This window comes from Anser anser (genome assembly GCF_964211835.1).
Source record: "Anser anser genome assembly, chromosome: 1".
In the NCBI taxonomy this organism is placed as follows: Eukaryota; Metazoa; Chordata; class Aves; order Anseriformes; family Anatidae; genus Anser; species Anser anser.
The window spans coordinates 41,193,021-41,213,567 of record NC_139720.1 but is presented as its reverse complement, the minus strand read 5'-3'; the positions used below and the strand labels follow the sequence as shown (position 1 = coordinate 41,213,567).

The 20,547-nt window shown below is 43.8% G+C and overlaps 2 protein-coding genes and 1 long non-coding RNA gene across 8 annotated transcripts in view; 2 read left to right on the top strand and 1 right to left on the bottom strand.

The window, feature by feature from the left end:
- The window catches only part of OSBPL8 (oxysterol binding protein like 8), a 90,587-nt gene extending 86,161 nt beyond the window's left edge, over positions 1–4,426 (top strand). For all 6 annotated transcript variants that reach the window (XM_083838725.1, XM_083838729.1, XM_083838726.1 and 3 more), the window contains 2 exons: positions 199–304; positions 584–4,426. In XM_083838725.1, the coding sequence (XP_083694851.1) occupies positions 199–304; positions 584–719 (242 nt within the window). In that variant the 3' untranslated portion in view covers positions 720–4,426. The remainder of the gene's footprint in view (positions 1–198; positions 305–583) is intronic.
- A 117-nt stretch (positions 4,427–4,543) lies between these two features.
- BBS10 (Bardet-Biedl syndrome 10) lies at positions 4,544–6,799 on the top strand. The gene is made up of 2 exons (XM_083838776.1): positions 4,544–4,743; positions 4,817–6,799. Exons 1-2 carry the CDS (start codon positions 4,562–4,564, stop codon positions 6,765–6,767), a joined length of 2,133 nt encoding a protein of 710 aa, XP_083694902.1. The 5' UTR covers positions 4,544–4,561; the 3' UTR covers positions 6,768–6,799.
- An 893-nt stretch (positions 6,800–7,692) lies between these two features.
- LOC310900590 overlaps positions 7,693–20,547 on the bottom strand; it is a 37,212-nt gene continuing 24,357 nt past the window's right edge. Inside the window, exon 3 of the long non-coding RNA XR_014585255.1 lies at positions 7,693–19,591. This is a non-coding gene — a long non-coding RNA (uncharacterized lncRNA). The remainder of the gene's footprint in view (positions 19,592–20,547) is intronic.

The following is a 20,547-nucleotide window of genomic DNA, read 5'->3' as shown; positions in this document are numbered from 1 at the left end:
TGTAAGATAGTTCTAACGCTTAACTTGCTGCCCTGTGCTGTAGGGGACTTTGGAATAAAGCTTTAGTTTTCACTAGAAACTCAATTAGAAAACTTCCTCCTCGTTTTTGCAAATCACTTAGTTTGTCCTTGTTACTTCGTTCAGTTTTGGACTAAGGACTTATTCTGGGAATTAAATCTGTCTTTTGTATTTTTCTAGCACAACTCATGAAGCATAATACAAGAATAAGGAAAAAAGGGGCAGATCTTGGTGAACTGCAGAGTGCCATTGAATCTATAAAGGAAACACAGGAAGACATTAAGAGGTAGTACTGAATAAAATGCTTTAAAATGGTTTAGAGAATACTAATTTTCTAATTGTTTTTTTTTTTTTTGGAGGCTGGTGTGTATCTTTCTGCTTTAGAGCCCTGATGTCATTGAAAGAGTAGGAAAAGTAGTTCAACTACCCTTCTTCCCAAGTGTCAGTTACTCATCAATATTTCATAATTTTCCTCAAAATTTGTGTTCTGTAGGGACCCCTAACATACTAGAAATGCGAAAATGTCTAGATAGTAATTTACAGGATATTATTCTGTATCTTGCAGGGACATTATGGCTCTACGAAATCGGGTCACTTCTAATTCACCGACTGTGGACAACCAGTTTTTGCAGCTGAAGCACTATATCTTCATTTTACTCCTGGTTCTGCTACAGCTTATCATTAATTTCTTGTTCAAATAGGAAGTGTGAACAAGGGCCTTTCGGAACTGGAATGATCAGTTACTGGGGACCATATTTAAGCTGGACTTTAAATGATGCAATATTATTTAAATGAGCCCTGTAGCAACAACTTACAGAACTTTTGCCTCAAGAGTCCATGGTTCAGAATCATCCTTCCATCTACCCAGTTGAAGTAAGAATCGTGTAAGTGCCAGTACACTCTTGCTCCTGGTTTGTGCCTCTGTCTCACAGACATACAACATCAGCCTTGTGTTTTATATTACGTCACACGCTGTACTGATGAATCTTCACCACGGAATAGATCAAATTGAAAATTCAGAGGTCAGGCACTGTAGATAGGACATGATTCCTCGTGTGGTAGAGTAATAAACAAGCAGACTTTGTTACATTTCAACTTACCATTTTTGTAACAAAGTGACTTTAAAGGTAGCCATGCGTACCAACATTTTTTGTAAATGGTGTTGGGTGTTCAGAAGTAAACTTTTCTTTAAGGTCAAACAAATATGTTATTATACAAAGGTCATGAATGTTAGGAACTGTTGAGTAAACAGCTGAAGTCTCTGGGAATTCTGAAATTTAATGTCCTTAATTTGTTTTGGAGGTATGACGGTTTTTACCCTGAATAACTGTAGTGGCTTATAAACCAGCCGTTTTAATTTTAGAGTTTTAAAACTTCAGACTCTTCATAAATACATTCCTGCATCTCCTGTACAGAGCACATTTTTACTAGCGCAGCACCTGGAAAGGTAATTGTCCGCTCATATTCATGAATTGCACGTGTTGAGGATTTAGGGTATGTTTTTTAAGCCCTGATAAATGGACAGCTCTGAATTTACATTTGTGTATCGCCATATCATAGTAAGAAGACAGACTGCTGATGCCAGGACTCTCTTATTTTTGAAACAAAATGTGAAGATGCGAAGTTATGCATAGTATGTAGCATGAGCTGTGCTTCCCAACGGAAAGACTATGCAGAACAGAATTTGGCCACTATCAACAGTTCACTTGCAAATGAGAAGTGTGTGTTTACAAGGGAACCAGCCCCAGGAACTGTGGGACAGCTAACAACGCACACCTCGGAACAAATGCTAGCGAAACACTGCTTGTTAGATTTGTCCTTTGTGCAGTATATGCTACCTAACTGAACACCCCACCCCGGTGCACCTGTTCATTAAGCTGAGCTGTACAAATTTATGTGAAGCTTAAGTTTCAGTTTAGAACCAGGGTTTGCAACATTTCATTTGAAGAACTATATGCATGTATAGAACTTGTAAAAATTTCATCCAAAACAAATGGGTGCCAGTGTTTATCTGGTGATTTCCTTACACAAGTCACGCCTTTCCGTGTTTGCATCAAGTCAAAAAGGAGCTGTAGTATTGTAAAGGTACTTTCAGCTATCCAGGTGAGACAATGGGAGGCACAACGCAAAGTGTTGTAGCCAAGTTTGTTTTCAAGCCAAGTTTGTTTTCAGTGGATCCTGTCAGAAATCAAATCCATCCCGCGCAGTGGAAAGTTCAGAGGTCATTTTTGGCTTTTTTGCTATGTCCTGTTGATCCCTTTGCCATGGGCAGCCTTACTGGCTCTCCAAGTGATGTCATACTCTGTTCTGCATCAGTCTTGTCCAGTATTTGGTGAAAATACTATTTACTGCTGTTTGTCATTCAAGCTCTTATATTCCTGTGGCTGACATCTTCACAGCACCTCACCTTCTGTTTTACCTTTCCCCTTCTCTGGGCCTCAGTGATGTAAAAGTTCTTTGCTTAAGCAGTCGACTTCAGCTTATTTCTTACAGCTTCATGTTAGTATAGCTACTTCTTAAATCTTTTTCAGGCATGGGGACTCTATTATGTCTACAACTGATGAGACAGAATTTGTGAATGTAGAAAGTCCCTCACTGTTACGTTTTCTGTTTTTTTAAAAAAAGAAACAATCCCTAAGTTAGCTCTCTAACAGAAACTGAAGTTGTTTGCCGTATATAAAATGGCAAACTACTAACATTGTAGTATTATTGTAATCTTCTCAGGATGAAATTTGACCATTCGTTATAGTGGTCAAATGTCAAAGCTTCACCTGTCTTACAATCCAAGTCAGGTCCCTCTGTACATGGGGCTAATATAAGAGGAAATGAGTGAGGTAAAAAATAAATCAGAATTGGGGCAATAACTTCAATCTGCTAAAATATCTCAGCTAAGTTTGTGGTGCTGAAACTCTTGAATGATAGTTACAAGCTTTTTATCTGCCTTGTAAATAGGAATGTCCTTCTGCCCTTTTTATGTTGATTTTAATCACTTCTATTCAAGATCAGTTATTAACACAGACTCATGTATTTCTACATGGACTGCATGGTAGTAAATGTGGATTTGACCCAGCTAGCTGGCAGGCTGTATGGTGTCAGACAGCATCAGAATAAACAAATGCTCCATATCTGAAATTCATACTCAGCTCAAGACAAGAAAATTTGAACAGAGCGAGACAAAATGCCTATGCTTATTTTCCTTTTCAACTTATTTTTTAGAGGTTACTTCTGTTGTGAAAGTGTTTTTCATCATGGTCCAGGAAGGTAAAGGACATATGATGAAACTTCTTACAATTAAAACTGCAGACTTCTGCTTGATGGTATGATCAGATTCCTTAAATTCTGAAAAGTACATTGAAACCTAGGATTTGGTTGGGTTTTGTATTATGTTTCCTTATGTAAACAGAACAAAGTAATTTCTTGCCTGATTCTTACAGTACAGCTGGTCACAGGCCTGGTGCACGAAGCCTTTTCTCTAGCACCTCACCATCGCTAGAGAATCACCATTTAACCATGACGCGTGGCTGATCTTGAATATTATGTACTTAACACTGAGCTCTGCACAGAGTTACTCTGTTGACTGTACAGTTTGCAGATTTTTGAGGGCTGTAGCCTCCTACTGGTTTTTAAAGTTTAAAACAGCACTTGTTTCCACATTTGATTTACAAATGTTGTTTTTTGTTTCTTCTTGTACAGGAAGTATTTTCAGACTTTGTTGCCATGTGGTTTTGTTGTTCTGTTTTGTTTTCAAATGCACTCTAAGCCTTTAATTTGCCATTTAGGTACAGATTGCCTAGTTAGGTACGGATGACCTGAGGTTAAAAAGAGTATATAAGCCATGTGAACCGTAGCAAGTAGCAGTTTCAGCAGCAGGTGATGTTTCTTGCATTTCACATGTCGATTACTTTGAAGTAGATGACATTACTTACTGAGGGCATAGCCTGGGGTTTTTGCCTCCAGTTTAATCTTGTAAAGAAATTATTTTATAGGTCTACCTTTCAAATGCGATGATGGTGGTTTCTTTTTTTTTTTTTCTTTGTTGCCCTCCTGTGCCTTTGGGATTTGTTTTATTTGCCGGACTGGTGTTTATGAAACAGACTTTGGATTCGATGTGTAGTATATTTTCTTAAAGGCTGTTATTTCCCCACCGTTTATGTAAGTGACGTACCACAAGGGTTCTGTCCCTCTGTAAATTTTAATCATCCTTTTTGAAGGGTTATCCGGAAACCACTGAAAATTTCGCAGATACTCGAGTATTGTCAATAGTGCCTTCTGATGGGCTTCGCGCTGTTCCGAGACGCGGATGTACGGTTTGTCAAGTTTGTGCCATACCTAACCCCCCCCCTTTTGTCAAGGCTTGTGTGTTTGAGAACTAGCTTCCCTCGCGTAGTGAAATAAACACAGAAACTCCTCTCTGCCTCCTCTCTCGCGGCGGGGGGCTCCCGGCCCCCTCAGGAGCGCAACCGTTGCGGGAGGCGGGTCGGTGCCGCCGTGCCGCCTCCCGCGCCTCAGCGCGCCGCGCATGCGCCCCGTGCCCCTCGCGGCCATGGCGGTGCCGGACGCGGGGCGCCTGGCGCAGGAGGCGGCGGCCGTGGCGGGCGCGGTGCGCGGCGCGCTGGGGCCGCGGGGCGGGCGGGCGCTGGTGCTGCGGCCCGACGGGCGGCCGCTGCTCACGAGGGACGGGCGGCGCCTGCTGGAGGCGCTCTGCCTGCAGCCGCCGACGGCCAGGTACCGCGGGGGGACGGGGAAGGGAGGGAGCGGGGGCGGGGAGCGGGCGCTGACCGGCTCTGCGTGCCCGCAGGGTGATGGCGGCCGCCGCCTGCCGCCACCGAGGCGCGACGGGGGACGGCGCCAAGACGTTCGTGCTGCTGCTGGCCGCCGTGCTGCGCGGCCTGCGGGCGGCCGGCGGGGCCGGGCGGGCGCTGCCCGACTTCGAGAGGCGGGTGCTGGAGCCGGCCGCCGCGCTGGGGCTGCGCCGCCACCTCCTGTCCGCCTTCCCCGGGGAGGAGGCGGAGCCGCGGGTAGACCTGGCCGCCCTGGAGGCGCTGCTGGACGCCTACCTGCGCGGCCGGGTCGGGCCGGGCGAGCGGCGGCGCCTCGCCCGCCTGTGCCGCGAGTACCTCGGCCGCTGCGCCGCCCGCCGCCCGCCCGCCCTGCGCCTCCTCGGCCGCCATTTCGAGGCGCTGCACGCCGCCGTGCCCGGCCTGCCCCTCGACGGCTCCGCGGTGCTGCCCGGCGTCGTCCTCCGCAGGGACTTCGCCGCCTACAGCCCCGCCAGCGGGGCCGCGGGGGCCGTGGTGGTCACCGAGCCCCTGCACGCCGGCCCCTGCGCGCCCGGCGTCGAGCTCGTCGTGGGCTCCGAGGGTCAGTATGAGGCCGCCCGGCGCTGGTGCGAGGCCAGGACGGAAGCCGCGGTGAAACGCTTGCAGAGCAGCAACGTTGGGCTGCTGCTGTCGAGCGTGAAGCAGCAGGACGTCGTTATCTACTACGCGAAGCTGTACGGTGTGTCCGTGGTGGAGTGTCTCTCCGCGGAAGAAGTTGCCCTTGTCCGTGAAATCACGGGAGTCTCGCCCTATTCGCCTTTTGGCGATAACGGGTGTAGTGAAATCACAGACACTGCAGCAGTGACGTTTTGTCGGCCCTTGCTGCTGGGCTCCAAGAGATACGCTCACATAGGCTTTGCCAGCAGCGAGTGTGCCTTTCAGCCTCATTGCCTCGTTCTCTGTGGGCCAGTGGATGGTGTTAACGAGCAACATGCTGCTGCCGTACAGGGGGCATTCACGATGCTGCAACAGCTGTTTAAGACAGTTGATGGGAGGGAGGAATGCAGGTCCAAAGGTGAAAGCCAGAGTGATGCCTCAGATGTTTGTAGCAGGCATTCTTCAGCTACTCAGAAGCAACTTACAGTAGAAAATATTTGTTGTAACAGTAATCAGGTTTCTGAACATCAACTGAAAACACACAGGGGTGAAACAGACACACAAATTGTAGACTCTGCTCTAAAGGGAAGTGAAAATCCAGCAGGTATACAAACAGCTTCGCAGATACTCTCAAATCCCACCTCACACAGCAAAGAGTTAAATGTTCCCTGCAGAGGGGCTGGCTCTTCAACAGATGCACAGAAACCACATGCAAAATGTGAGCATTCAGGTGAAATGCACAAGGGCTACGAAAGTGATTTACCAGTGGACAATCAGAAGAATTACGGTACTGCTGTATTAACAACAGACAACGCTAACACAGTTACCGTGTGTGAACGCCTAGATGTCGGTAAAGATCTAGAGAAAGCTAGCTGTGGTATAATTCCATTCAAACAGGAAGAGGGTTGTGTAAGTGTTGCACAGAATTATTCCAGCTCCATCATAGAAGCAGGATCAGTTTTGCCAGTAGGAGGTTACTTTGAAATCTTGTTACATTATTATATTCAGTACTATGCAAAGCAGCTTCAGCAGTCAGCAGTAACTGTCATATCCAGCGTTGTTGCTGATGCTTTGTTAATTATTCCAAAGTCCTTACATGGGACAACAGAAGGGAACAGCTTTGCCAAATTTTATCTCAAAACCACAAATGCACTCAGGAAAAATCAGCCTCTGCCTGTGAATGAGAAAGGCTTGGAGTCAGTGTATTGCAAATACCAGTTAGTAATTTCAGTTCTTCATTGTGTTACAGAGCTTCTCAGTATTGATTTAATAATCGGTGTTAAGCGGCCACTACAAAAAATTGAGGATAATGACTCAGATGATGATCTCTGAAATCATAAATAAAAAATCTTTTTCACGATGCATTTTCCTGGGTCTTCTTGTCAAGTGGTTGTGTTTCAAAATTCAGTGCTAGAAACTAAAACATCTCTTTTTAGGTAACAGGGTAAAAAATGATGTGCGGCAGCTGGGAGAGAGGAGTGAGAGAACAGAACCAGCCCTGCAGCCTCCCAGGTCAGTGCAGCAGGAGGGCAGGAGGTGCTCCAGGCAGGCAGCAGCAGTTCCCCTGCGGCCTGTGGAGAGGCCCCTGGTGGAGCAGGCTGTCCCCCTGCAGCCCATGGGTCCCACACGGAGCAGATCTCCACGCTGCAGCCCGTGGAGGAGCCCCCGGTGGAGCAGGTGGATGTGGCCTGGAGGAGGCTGCGGCCCATGGAGAGCCCCCGCAGGAGCAGGCCCCGGGCCGGAGCTGCAGCCCGTGGAGAGGAGCCCACGCAGGAGCAGGGGTCTGGGGGGAGCTGCCGCCCGTGGGGGACCCGTGCTGGAGCAGTTTGCTCCTGGGGGATGGACCCCGTGGTACGGAGCCGTGTGGGAGCAGTTCTTGAAGAGCTGCTGCCTGTGGGCAGCCCCCGCAGGCTCAGTTTGGGCAGGACGGCATCCCGTGGGAGGGACCCCACGGGGAGCAGGGGCAGAGAGTGACCGAGAAGGAGCGGCGGAGACGAAGCATTGAACCATTAGGGACTGACCACAGCCCCCATTCCCCTGTACCCTTTGGGGATTGGAGAAGGTAGAAGAATTGGGACTGGAGTTGAGGAAGAAGGGAGGCGGTGGGGAGGTGTCCACTTTCTTTTTTTTTTTTTTTTTTTACTTTTTGTTGTCCTATTCTGTTATTAATAGGCAATAAATTAATCTTCCCCAAGCCAGGTCTGCTTTGCCCATGACAGTAATTGCTGAGTGATCTCTCTATCTCAACTTACAAGGCTTTTTCCATCGTATTTTCTGCCCCATCCTGCTGAGGAGAGGGAGTAAGGTAAGCAGCTGCGTGGGCACCTGGTGACCAGCCAAGGCAGCCCAGCTCATGTGAGATGCAGCATTTTTGTCCTCCGTTGGGTTCGCATCAGCCCAACTAGTAGCAGTAAGAAAATCATATTGTGACTGGCCAGCATTTGCTCTGGCAAATTAGGTTACGTGACATTATTTAGTACAAGTATTTGCTCTTCTGGGCTGAATTGTGCTCCTGTGCAAACAGGCTGTGTAATCGTGGGGAATATTTACACAGGTAATAATGCAGTTTTGTGTGAAAAACCTAGGACAGTGTTTCAGTTCCAACTTTAATCACTAGGGGTTTTATTCTGTGTTTTCTGCTTGGTTTTGTTTGTTTGTTTTTCACACAGCATTTTCACCCTGGTAAGATTTGCTCTAAGCTTAGTATCACCAGGGTGTGAATATACCTCCTTTTCTGCTGTGTCTTAAAAACTTGTAGTTTGACAGGGAAGGCTTTGTAAATGAATGGCTACAGCTGATGGAGGTATCACACTGGTTCTCCATGCGCCCTTGCCAGTATTGTGTAATACTTAGAATAACGGATTTATTCACTTTTTCAATTTACCATTCAATATCTAAATATCTAAAATTACAGGCAAAAACTTCTATCTGCTATACCTGAGATGTTTACAACTACGAATCAGATTTTTTTCCCATTGATTTATGCTGTTGCTTTCCCTTTTTCAGCTTCTTCAGGATATTCTGTCTACCACTGTTGTTTCAGGTGTTTTGGCAGCAATGCTTTTTTTCCCCTCAGCTTACTGTTGAAAGATTACATGTATTCTTGGTACTATAAAAAATGTTCTTTTTTTTTTTTTTCCCCCTGACTAATATTCTCTTACTGGTTTCCATACGCAGATGTCAGTGACGGTCAGTGTTGGCTAAAGAGATTTCTTTCAGGAAGGACTAGGCACAGTCACAGGGGGTCGGGTTCTGTATTCTGACTTCCTAACAAACAGTTAAAACAGTTAAACAGTTCCTGAAACAGTTCTGCTCTCACACACCTTTCTGCACCCTCTGTGCACGCTGCTGACCAATTTGCTGGCCAAGGAATGAAGATTTGCCTCAAGATGGTCTTAACAACTGTGGTACGGAGTGCGTGAAGTCTGCAGTGGTGTGGGCCATCTACAGAAGCTTCTTTGGTCTGTGGAGTGGGGTGTTCTCTAATTACAGGCATAAAAAAGGGAATACTGTATCATTTCACCTTATTCTATACCATCAGCACATTTGCAGGCTTTCAAATTTACTGCAACTTTATGGAAAAGAGGTTAAGATAAAAATATTTCAGTATGTGGTTGTTCTTCTGACTGTTTGATTTAAATTGTCATTCTTACATTTGAGAACCAGAAACTTCAAAAATTTGATGACATATGAAACTCTTATTTTTGTATACAAGCGATACAAAGGGGAATTTAAAAGTGAAAATTACATAAAACTATTTTTTTTCACTATTCTTTCATCTGGCAACCGACCTATTTTTTGGTGAAAGCTCTTGAGTCTGAAGGCTACTGAGCTGGGTGCTATTTTTCATTGACTTCCCAGCAGGTTCATATCTTGTGAATAACCAGTTTTCACTTTTGAACTATAGATTCCCTGTTTTTTGTAGAGAACTGCAAAGTGGCACTCCTTTTCCATGGAGAAGAATGTCACCTCTTTCCCCTGGGCTGCTACGTGTTCGGCACATGGCTGCGTGGTTTCTCATCCTGGAGTCTAAGCGCATTACGAGACATGCACAGGTTCAAGGGTTAAAAAAATAAAATAAAAGCATTAGCTTAGTCTTCGGTGAGAAGAGCAGATTTCCTTCCGGATTCAGCTCTTTCTTATCTGTCCCACTGTCCAGCCACATGTCCCCTGCTGATGTTCCTGTCCCACTTAGACCAGGCACAGCAGCCGATGTCCCTCGTAAAGGCTCCAGTCACCAAGTCAGCCTGCTCGGCCTGGCACATGTTCTTACTGCTTATTGGTACCTAAGCCTTGGCTGCAATTATTCGTGACATTTTGTACCTTTCCCAGATTTTACAGCTATATATATAAATGTAGTTTGCCCACTAACAGCTGATGAGGAGGTGATTTTAAGAGTGAGTTCTTGACATTGTGGCAGGGACAAATGGCAAGACCTGAGGGTTACCTGGCTTGGGCGCCAGGCCATTCATTGGGATGAATGTTTCCTCAGTCAAAACCACCAGCAGTATGTCTGGGCATGCACTAAGGTTATACAAACCTATGCTGGATTTGTTTTGTTTTGTTTTCCTTTCTTGCAGTGTTTCCCAGAGATTTTTTTGTTTTGTGCTTGAGTATGGATTGATCTCCATACAAAATGAAAGCCAGGCACATGTGAACATGTGTGAACTCAGGTCCATACTTGAAATTCAATGTGGAATACTGGCATACAGATTGTAATAGTCTAAAAAAAATAAAAGTGGTTTTAGCAAATGTTGATGTTTAACTCTCCTTCCTGCAGCCCCTAGCAAACCTACCACACATAAAATGCATCAAAATATTTTAAAGGTTCTCACCCGGGCCACAAGAAAGGTAGGTGTGTTTTAAGCAAGGTCATGTCATTTGTCAGATGGCAGATTCACATATAAAAGCAGGTAGCTTCTTTTTTTTTTTAATAATAATGTATATTTAAAAAAAATAGAAAAGAAAAGAAAGCTTTTGAAACCACTGCACTGACTAACGCTGGCAGCCTGATGCTTGGCACCTTCCTCGGGCCCTCCTGATAGATCATCCATGATACCAGCTCCCTGTTTACCGGATGGGTATTGCTTAACTCCTTTAGTGGAAGTTATGCAACCTAAACATGGTATATATGGTGTATATATAGCTTTATTTTTTCTTGCATGCTTAATTGATTACTAACCCTTAGTCTTTTTTGGCAGCTATACCCAGTATTGCTAATAAGAACCAGTTGCCACGAAGAGTATTACTCTGTTGTGTAACAAATCACGTGTTATTGAAAGATATTTGCAAGAGGGAGTTTATTTGGGAGCAAAATATGTGTTTAGGAGGAAACGATAAGGGATTTTTTCGATACTGGGAAGCAGAAATGGCCAAAAAGGCAACAACCACTTTTAAGAAGAAATGGTACCTGCCTTATGGTAGACAGTAGGGCCCATGCTGAGAAAATCAGTGAGATACTTTCTCCCCCGCTAGTTCAAATAGGAGCCAGGTGCCATAGTGATATTGCAGATTTGGTTCCAAATAAAAGTTGCCGTTTGGAAATAACTGGGTGACTTAATATTAAAGATGTAATCATCAGTCAGCTGCATTCTTCATTTAATATGCTTATGTCTAAAGTATGCGAGCTACAAAGGTGTATTCTTTGTTGCCTCTAAACCAAAAGCTTTCTAAGGTTATCTTAAAACAGTCCTGAATGTGAATTGCTTTTTGTTGTGTACTGCGGTACTTTTATATTGTTTCTCTTGTTATCTTTATAACAGTCTTCCAAAGTCCACAGGGGGGTGATTAATCATACCACACGAGAAGATTAAGGAAGATTAAATTCTTCACTTGCATATATCTCCTTGATATATGCACTACAATTGCACGAGAATTGTATTCACCTGAGCCTGTACTAGGTTTGTTTTTTGTTATGTAACAAGTCTTCTATTAGCTGTAGAAAGTTCCTTTTTTATTTCTATTTTTTATTTTTATGCTTACTACTTTTTTCTACAAGTTTTTATGTTAATCTGTCCCCTTGTGTCTTTTTTTTTTGAAGGTTCTTTTAAATCTCATGTTAAGAGAGAAGTTAGCTCAATATTAAAGTGAAGAGACTTTTGCAGTTGAATTTTCTTGAAATCTAAGAAATATGTAAATTTTTCAATCACCATTAAGAACAAAGATTGAGTACTAGCTTTATTTACTGTGTGCTATTTATTTCATTATTACTGTTAAGACTGAACGAATCAAGAGAGTAATGTCTGAATCTGTAAACAGTGGCTTTGGAAATATGCTGGCTGCAATTAACACAATTATAATTCTGCTGCAGCATTCTGTGTAAGGCAGCATTTGTAGTCTGTTAATGAAGCTAGAAATAGATGCTTGGATCTAATACACAAATTACTTTTTCTTTTTTTTTTTTTTTCCTCATGCTTCCCTATGAGAATGTTAAACCAATAATTGCTTTCAGGAGTAAGAATTTTAATTTTACCACTCCAAAACTAAAAATGATGACAGCAAATATGTAATAGATTCAATATATAGTGGCTTTGTTATTACTTGAATTGCTGGAAGACCAGACTTTGGAAGTAATGCTTATGCCTGTGATAGATGGGAAAAAAGAGTTGAGCTGTGCCCTCTGTTTAAAAACACTTCTGGCAGAATGAGTAGCAAATAGTTTTTCTACAGAAAATGCTGGTTCAGCGGAGAGTTTATTTCTCATGAAACCAGCAGCAGATAAAAGACCTATTACACGGAAGCTTTGATTCAGTGCAGGATTAAGGGCACATCCGTAATATTGCTTCCTGTGTGGCTGCCTCCTAAGCCACCTACAGCAGAGCTCACTACAAAGGATAATATTTTCACTTAAGGTATTTAAAAAATGTGTTGTTTTACAGAACAGAATCTCGAACCTCTTCTTGTTTTGAGATTTCCCGTAAAACAATTCAGCATGGGGATCTTTCTTTTTGTAATAATCATGACCTACTTTCAGTGGGAGTCTTCATTTTCCAGACTAAGCATCTGCTTCAATATTACCCTAAGATGTAAATGCACAGAGTGAACACATGGCAGGGATTTCTGTGCGTACGTGGGGAAAAGGCAGCTCCGGATGAGAGTTACGTCTGTTGAGATTTTACCATTAGAATTGATACGTGTCTGGTATCATGTATGAGGATTATATTTAGGCTTTTGGAACAATGAAAGTCATTGTGGAAGCTGCTGGATTATATTCATGAGGCAAATAAACGACACGGATCCATTTCCTAAACCCAGAAATACTCTGAGGCTCTTCATTACCGATGCAGTATTGAAAAAAGTACAGAGTAGTTACACAGTGCTGCAAAAAACATAATCTGCTCTCAGTGTTGACTGAATTAGAGATGTTTATTGGCAAGAGTGTTTTGTGTTTTTTTTTTTAATTACTGGGGCAGCTGTGGCAGTGGATCCCCCCACTGCAGGACTGCTTCTGCCCTTCCTGGGGGTACCGGCTCAGCCTTGCTCTCCAGCCCGGAGCTGCTGCTGCACTTCTAAGCCTTGCTGGTACTTCAGGCTTCCAGAAGTCTGTTGTTTGCCTCATTCTTAGCTCGCAGAACAAAGTCAAGGGGAGCTTATTTGATTTTCTGATTGATGATTTTGTACACGTGAAGCCTTTCAGCATAACTTCCACATCAAAACCAGAGTGGTTTAGAACTGTGATACTTTAAGGACAATTCTTAGTTAGAATTGTCCTTAATTGTAGAATTGTAATTCTTAGTTAGAATTGTCCTTAAATTGTCCTGTGCTTCCCATAACAAGAATCGGTTTTCAGCGTTTGTAATTCAGCCTGAATGTTCTCTTGGGCAGAAGTTTTCCCACACTGTGCAAGGAGTGACTGCTTCCCGCTGACATACCTGGAGAATTTCAGCCAAGCAGTTCAATTGTTTCAGAAAAAGAAATTAGAAAAAAACACTTTGTTTCACCTTAGTTTTGTCTGATCTTTTATTTGAGCTTCTCTGCTGTCCCCTTGCTTCACTGCTGGGAGGGCAGTTCTCCAGTTTCTTCTTTGTTGAGAGAGCTGGAAAGAGATGTGAGCCAGGGAGCAAAAAAAATCTGAAGCCAAATCTCCTGCTTCCTGTCCTGGGTCTGATACCAGGTGCTGCTGGGCTGTCTCCAAAATGTGATCCATTTTGGTGACATGTATGGACTGAAAAATACAAAAGCTGCTCAATCATATATAAGAAATGGCCTACTGTGCCAAAGTTATATGTGAGACAGCGCAGCTTACCGCGCTGTTTTGGATATGGCCAACTCAGCAAAGCTCACAAGCTCTGAGGTGTGGGTAAGTGGAGGGATTTTGTGGAACCTCCAAACAACCAGTGCTTGAAACGCAGCAAGCACTGGAAATCAGGATGTGTAGTACATTCGCTGTAATCTGAGTCATTTCTAGCACCTTGCAACATTATTCACAGAGGCACTTTCTAAGCCGTGATGGTTATTAGCAAGCGCTATCAGCATCACTGTGTCTCATACTCCATTTCAAAAGTTCGCCATCCTGGCTGCAGTCCTAAGTGTGATAGAAGATAGATGGCTTGGATCAATGAGAAGGAGCTGATCAGTAAACAGGCAGGAAGAGGGAAAATTTCTTCTCCTGTATCACTGGGTCATTGCTTCTACTCTCTGCTTGACTGTAGAGATCGTGGGACGTTATAATTTAGGGGTAATTGCATGGGTGTGTGGGTGGAGAGAGGGAGGGACCAGAATAAGAGAAGACAGGAGATAATAAGACCCAGTTTGAAAGGAAGGGAGAAGGGAAGATGTAAATTGAATGATGAATATAGCATAGAAAAGGATTGTCATATAGAAGGAAGAGTATAGAGTGGTACACATAAATGGGAAGAAGCAGCCACAGCTCCTATACTGCCTTCCCTGGGGATGCAGTAAGAAGGGGAAGACATCATATTCTTCTGTTTGCTTGGAAGAGTGGCAAGAGATAGATGCCAAATTGGGGGAAAAAAATAGTAATAATAAAGTCCTGAAACGAATTTTCTCCTGTGCTGAAGTATGCAAGTAGCTACTTCGGAAAGCATTGGGAGGAGCCCCGGAGAGAGCCCATCTGCGTCTACCAAAGCAGTGTGGGCCATAAACTTGCAACACCCTGAGATAACGATTCAGATTTCTATTAGTGAAGCTCAAAGAGTCTAGGGGTGGATGCAGAAATGGCTGGGCGTGGATTTGATTTGTTGAGATAGAACAGCTTGTCCTCACTGCTCTGAGCCTCTGGAATGGTTTTTGATCCTCAGGTATTTGCAAGATACACACTGAAGTCGTCAGTAAAACTTGGGTTTACTCCCTGGCCTCAGTGGCAAGGGGTTCCTGGCCTGAGCTCGTGTGACTGCTTGTGTCTGGGAAGTGCTGGGCAAGCTTACATTACGGGCATGTGGTAAATGGGAAGACGTGGAGCCTAGAAGCTACTGGATTTATTGCTTTGAAAATAATTGCACAAACTCTTATTGAACTCATAAATCGTCTGATAAATCTGCCACTTACTAGGCCTTAGATAATTAATCTAAATTTACTTGTGTTAAGTGTAGAAAGCCTGTCTAGGACATTTAAGTTTATTTTACATTGTGAAATATAAGAAGAGCTCAGGGCTTTTAGTCTCTTTATTGAATTGTATGGAAAAAAATCTGTTTTCTTGTCATTCTGACTTCTCATGTGACTGAAACATTTCAAGAGGAAAAATTATTCTGAAATCACAGGTTTCCAGCAATTCATATACCAATCTCTCTTATTGATACTGTCCTATTTATTTAATAGCTGGCGCTCATACCTACAAAAAGAGGTCTAGTGGTTTATCCCTGCTGAAAACATCAGAGTTCTACCTCTGCATCTTCATACCCAAACCTCTAATCCAAACGTATTCAAGTGATTTTAAACCAAAGATACCAAACCTATGGATAGAACATCAGTACAATTTTTAATTATATTTTATTGTTATGTTATATAGATCTACACATTTTTCCTAATTAATACTTCTAATTAATTTTCACAGTACAAAAAAATATTAAAATGCATAAACAAGCTCATAAATTATCTTGCTTTACATGAAACATATTTCAGTTCTAACCTTTCATTCTATGGTGTCTGTAAGTTTTTATGAATATGACTAATATCTGACTTTTAAAACTGTGTATTGATTCAGGAATTGCCTGACTCTGGCTGTAACATTCTAGCTGCAAAGATCAAATTAAAATAAAAATGTGACAAACACCTCTGAATATCTTGGAAATCTATTACTGCAAACCATTGGGAAAAAACAATGAATTTTGTCTTCTAGAGTTTTATAACAATGTGTGCCTGAGGTTAGAGTTGGGTCCCAGATCAGCAGAATCTGCGGGCTGTGTTTAGTATCTCATAAACTGTAAAGCTTTTCAACAATTTTACCTTTACATTTTGGTACTGTTCAGGTTTATAACAATGTCTGAATCTATATCGAAAAGCAGAGAAATAAATTTCTCATCATTATGCCCTCTGGGTTGCTGTTGTCAGAATGAGTGGGTGTTAACATCAAAAGTTAGAATAAATGCTCCTGCTTTGAAATGCTGCCTCTACAGCTCCTAATGTTACTGCACTTGTCATCGTGAGCTCTCTAAACGCTCTGGTTTTCAGCTTCGAATAAATTTGTTCCACTCATAAAAACACCCACATCTGTAGGAAGATGTGTGTGTGTGTGTGTGCACCTTTCTTTAGCTTCCATAATGCGACAAGTCATGTTTTCCCTCTCTGATTTGCCTGCCTTCTACTGTTTTGAAGCGCCACGTGACACTGGCCATTACTTATACATATTTTTTTCCTCAAGGTTGAGCGTTGTCATGTTTTGTTAAAACCTTAGATGTCAGAATGGCTCTTGACTTATTACTTACCTGTTCACATATATTTTAATTACCCTGTTCAGAAATTATTTTAGTACAAGAGTCATTGAATGATTCGATAGAGAATAGCAGGTATGAATATTCAATTTAAAGAAGGCAAGTCCTGATAACTTTTCAAACTTTTCACTGTAATTAATAGCTTAGACTTGATCATAGCTGGTTTTTATTTATTGGTTTTTATTTACCAAAAATTTCCAGAGTGTCTTTATAGTAGTTCAGTGTCATCATGTAAGTAGTTTGCCATTGATATAGTTAGTGCAATGGCGGTACAGCAACCTACATTTCTAGTGAAATGACTAACCAACAGTTGGTGTTCTGCAGGAAGGGTTGTCAAATATCATGGGATAAGAGACATTGGCTGATCGGGAGACAGACATTAAGACCCTGAGGTTTTATCATAGCTGCCACTAATTTACTGCAAAGCCTAGGGTGAGTCGCTTAATGCCTCTGTGATTAATTTTTCATCACGAGATAGTAGTGGGCTTCGTATTCATAAAGGTTTCAGGCCATGCTTTAAATCTCTGAGAATCCAAGGATGGTTGCATACGCAGTCACAGAGTGTTAAAAATATAAAAGAAATGTATTTGGACCTCCACTCAGCCTCTCAATTATCTTCATATGCTGTGGAAAACTTTTTACCGGGATCTCAGATAGATATTTTGTTCTGATTTTTACCTCTGACAAGCATAGGAAAACTGAGATGTTAGTAAGGAAGCAGATACAATTTCTTATGTTCCTTTCCCTTCTAATAAAGGAAAAAAAAAACACCCTCACAAACAAAGGATTTCTGCATGCAGTATGGTGAAATGTTTCAAATGCAATGCTTTCAACAAGCCGGGCCCTCTCCCTTGCTGCAGCCATGCATTTGTTCCTCCGTTTCCCTGAGCCACTAAACAAGGCTTGAACTGCAAGCAGCCGGGAACAAACTGTGAGCAGAGTATCTGGCACAAACAAGCCGTGGGGAGGAACGCGCCCATCTGCTGCATTCGGCATTCGCCGTGGTGAGGAAATAGAAACAGAGTGAGGCTGGAGCCCCGTTTCACAGAATCCCAGTCACAGAATCGTCTAGGTTGGAAGAGACCTCCAAGATCACCTAGTCCAACCTCTGACCTAACACTAACAAGTCCTCCACCAAACCATATCACTAAGCTCTACATCTAAATGTCTTTTACAGACCTCCAGGGATGGTGACTCAGCCACTTCCCTGGGCAGCCCATTCCAATGCCTAACAACTCTTTCAGTAAAGAAGTTCTTCCTAAATCCAGCCTTGCCCTCGGCGTCGGGAGAGGCACAGGGCCTGCACGGGGCCTGATGGCTGCCAGGAGGCACAGAGAGGGGCGTGGGCCGGGTGTGGGGCCCAGGGCTAGCAGCAGGCTGCAGGGCACGGCACAGCGGTTCCCGTGCCGCCAGCACCTCTCTGCACACCGCGGGGCATGGGCAGGCCGCACGCAGCAGGCCCCAGGTGCTGCCACGGCTCCGAGCTCTCCATTTAGCCTCCACACCTGGGTGCTGGTGCAGGGGTTTTGTCAGGAATCGTATCTGAATTTGTGTCAGGAATTGTGTCTGGTTTGTGAGCCGACCGGCCACGTAACACGGGAGGGTGCTGAGAATTAAACACACAGAGATGGGGACCGTTTAGTGGGCTCTGTGTGTCGCGTAATCCCGACATGTGCTCCTGTTAATCACCAGCACAGGTAAAAGTGTTGGGATTCTGCTTTCACTGCTAAACCTTAATGGTCCTCGTGAAACGGTCTACGTTTTGGAAGACAGCTTCCATTAAAATGCGTCCAATATGTATGTTACTTATTTATCTACGGAATTTTGCTTCTTTCCCCACAGATACTGGAGATTAGAAAAGACTGGACACTGTGTTTTTACTAACAACAGGCCCATCCCAAACCTCTGGTTCAAAATAATACCAGATACTTATTGGGATCCTAATCCACAGTTCTTTGATTTCAATGCATAAGCCCTAACGTACAGAAGAGGAAGAAGCGATTTTGTTCAGATTTTGTCCCACTGGGCCAAAACCAACCCTTTGTTTTGTTCTGGGGATTGAGTTTTTCTGGTATCAAAGATGATTTAGGTTGGTTGGATGACAGCTGTCTAATCCATAATTCACAGGCTGCCATTTCTATAGCCCTCCTGAATGTGTAGGGTGTTGTGCGTTTATTCACAGCAGTGGACATGTTAGGTGTAGCCAGGTTGCCATCATGTTCTGAGTTTAACGTGTTCTGAACTTTAATTTCCACAGCTACCTTGACGGAGCATTCTAGCAGCAAGTAAAAGAACAGAGAGCCATGACTGTATTAAAAAGCTGACTAATATCCTGAAGGTTATATGGGAAAGTCAGAGAGAACTGAATCATGTGCCATCAGCAACCGAAACCCCAATTTTCTGTTTAAAAAAAATGGTTGATGCATATTGTTGCTCATAAAACAAATGACAGCTTTTGGTTAAAATCCAACTGCTGCTGCAAAGGAGATCTACTGGAAAACCACAGCCATGCCAGTGTGTCACCAGGTGACATTAAATGCTAGAGCATTGATGGAATTGGGAAGGCGGGGAAGGGTTTTTTTGGCTTTGTCCTGGAGGCTCAGGAGGGCAGAGTGGTCTCATGCCCTGGGTTGCGCATAGCTGGAAAGCTGCCTAGCTTCACTGCATGCTGAAAGAGGTCACGTGCAGTGGTTTGTCCTAATAAATAAAAATCAAATGCCAGGACACAAATGGAAAGGATACAGGGTATGCAATCCTGGAGTCTAAACTCCCCTGCATAATTGGAGAGAAAGAGAGGAGACCTCTTTCAGGTTTTATGTTTTCTTTATTTATGTCCAACATGCAAGATACTCTGCCGAGCGCAGTTTCCCCTGGCACGGAGGTGTGAAGGGTTTGGGTGCATGAGGCAAAGGACACTTGGGAAGGGCTGACCCTAAACTCACAAAGCTGACAAGATGCTTACATCGACTCAACACATTTAACTCCGGCTGTAAGTGATGTGCAACGGGAAGGGGAGGTGGGGATTGGGCCGAGGGGGGCTGTTTGCGTTCGTCTCTGGTTTCAGTGAGAGCAGCACGCCTGTGGAGCCAGCCAGGGATATCTGCTGTCTGCAGGGCGATGACGCCGGTTCCCACTGAGCTGCCAAAGCCGCAGGAGCCAGAACTGGCAGGCGTTCAGAGGCCAGCCACCGGCACTGCCGGGGGCACAGCCCCCACCCTGGGGTTGGCGGCCCCTCTTCGGTTGCTGCGAGCAGCTCTGGAAAGGCTTCTGAAGAAGAAAATTTAAAGAAATTAAATAATTAAAAAAAAAAAAAAGAAACACAACACTTTATATCAGTAACAAAAGTAGATGTTGACCTCAGATGCCGCATCTGCTTCAAGTGCCCTGGATGCTCTTGAGTGCCCTATACAAAAGCCATGCAGGTGCATTTACACAAAAGAAAGCTGGCTCCCCTCTACCTCTTTTTTATCCCAGATGAAGGGAAGCCTCTTCCTTTCTTTTTTTTCTTTTTTTTTTTTTTTCCCTTTCTTTCCCTTCTTCTCCCTTTTCTTGTTCCCTCCTTACTGTCCCAGACACTGCATCACAGTGTTCAGTGTTACCAAGTGGAGGTGGTGCAACTCCCTACACTGCTTGTCTGCTTGACATGTCACCAAGTGATGGCGGGGGAACCAGGAGTCCCAAGAGACTTTGCAGGCACGCATGTGGGGGTGTAAACCAACAGGTAAAAGGGCTGGCCTTCTGCTGCGGTCTGCTGCCCTTATTCCTTTCCCTGTCCTGCCTTGCTGTTAACATTTTTTGTAACCTGATTGCCAGAAGCTCTCAATGAAGCATCTGGTCTCCTGCAGGCTGTTGGTTTAACAGGAAAACCAGCTCCAAAGCATGGAATAGCATGGGTTTTGTTATTGTTTGGGTGGGGGTTTTGTTGTCAGTGTTTTGTTGTTGTAGATTTTTTTTTTAATGGACAGAGGTTAGATTTTCTGTTTTTTGAATCCCTGCTTTTATATCCCAGGTTTTAGGCATGGGGGTGTGTGCCCTCATGCCACGAGCTCTCCATATTCCTCACGACAATTACGCAGTCATCTGGATTTGGGGCGTAAGGGAGAGGCAGACTGCAGGGCTCAGTGTTTCGCTGCTGGCTAGGCAGGCTGCCTTTCAGCTCACATCAGCTCCATTTAAGACAGACCAGCAGAGCTCTGTCTGCAGCTAAATATCACTGACGGGAT

What these genes read in the sequence shown, in the direction of transcription:
- BBS10 (XM_083838776.1), top strand. Translation starts at nt 4,562, where the DNA reads ATGGCGGTGCCGGACGCGGGGCGCCTGGCGCAGGAGGCGGCGGCCGTG. An exon ending in CTGCAGCCGCCGACGGCCAG is followed by an intron (nt 4,744 to 4,816) that starts GTACCGCGGGGG and finishes GCGTGCCCGCAG; the next exon opens with GGTGATGGCGGCCGCCGCCT.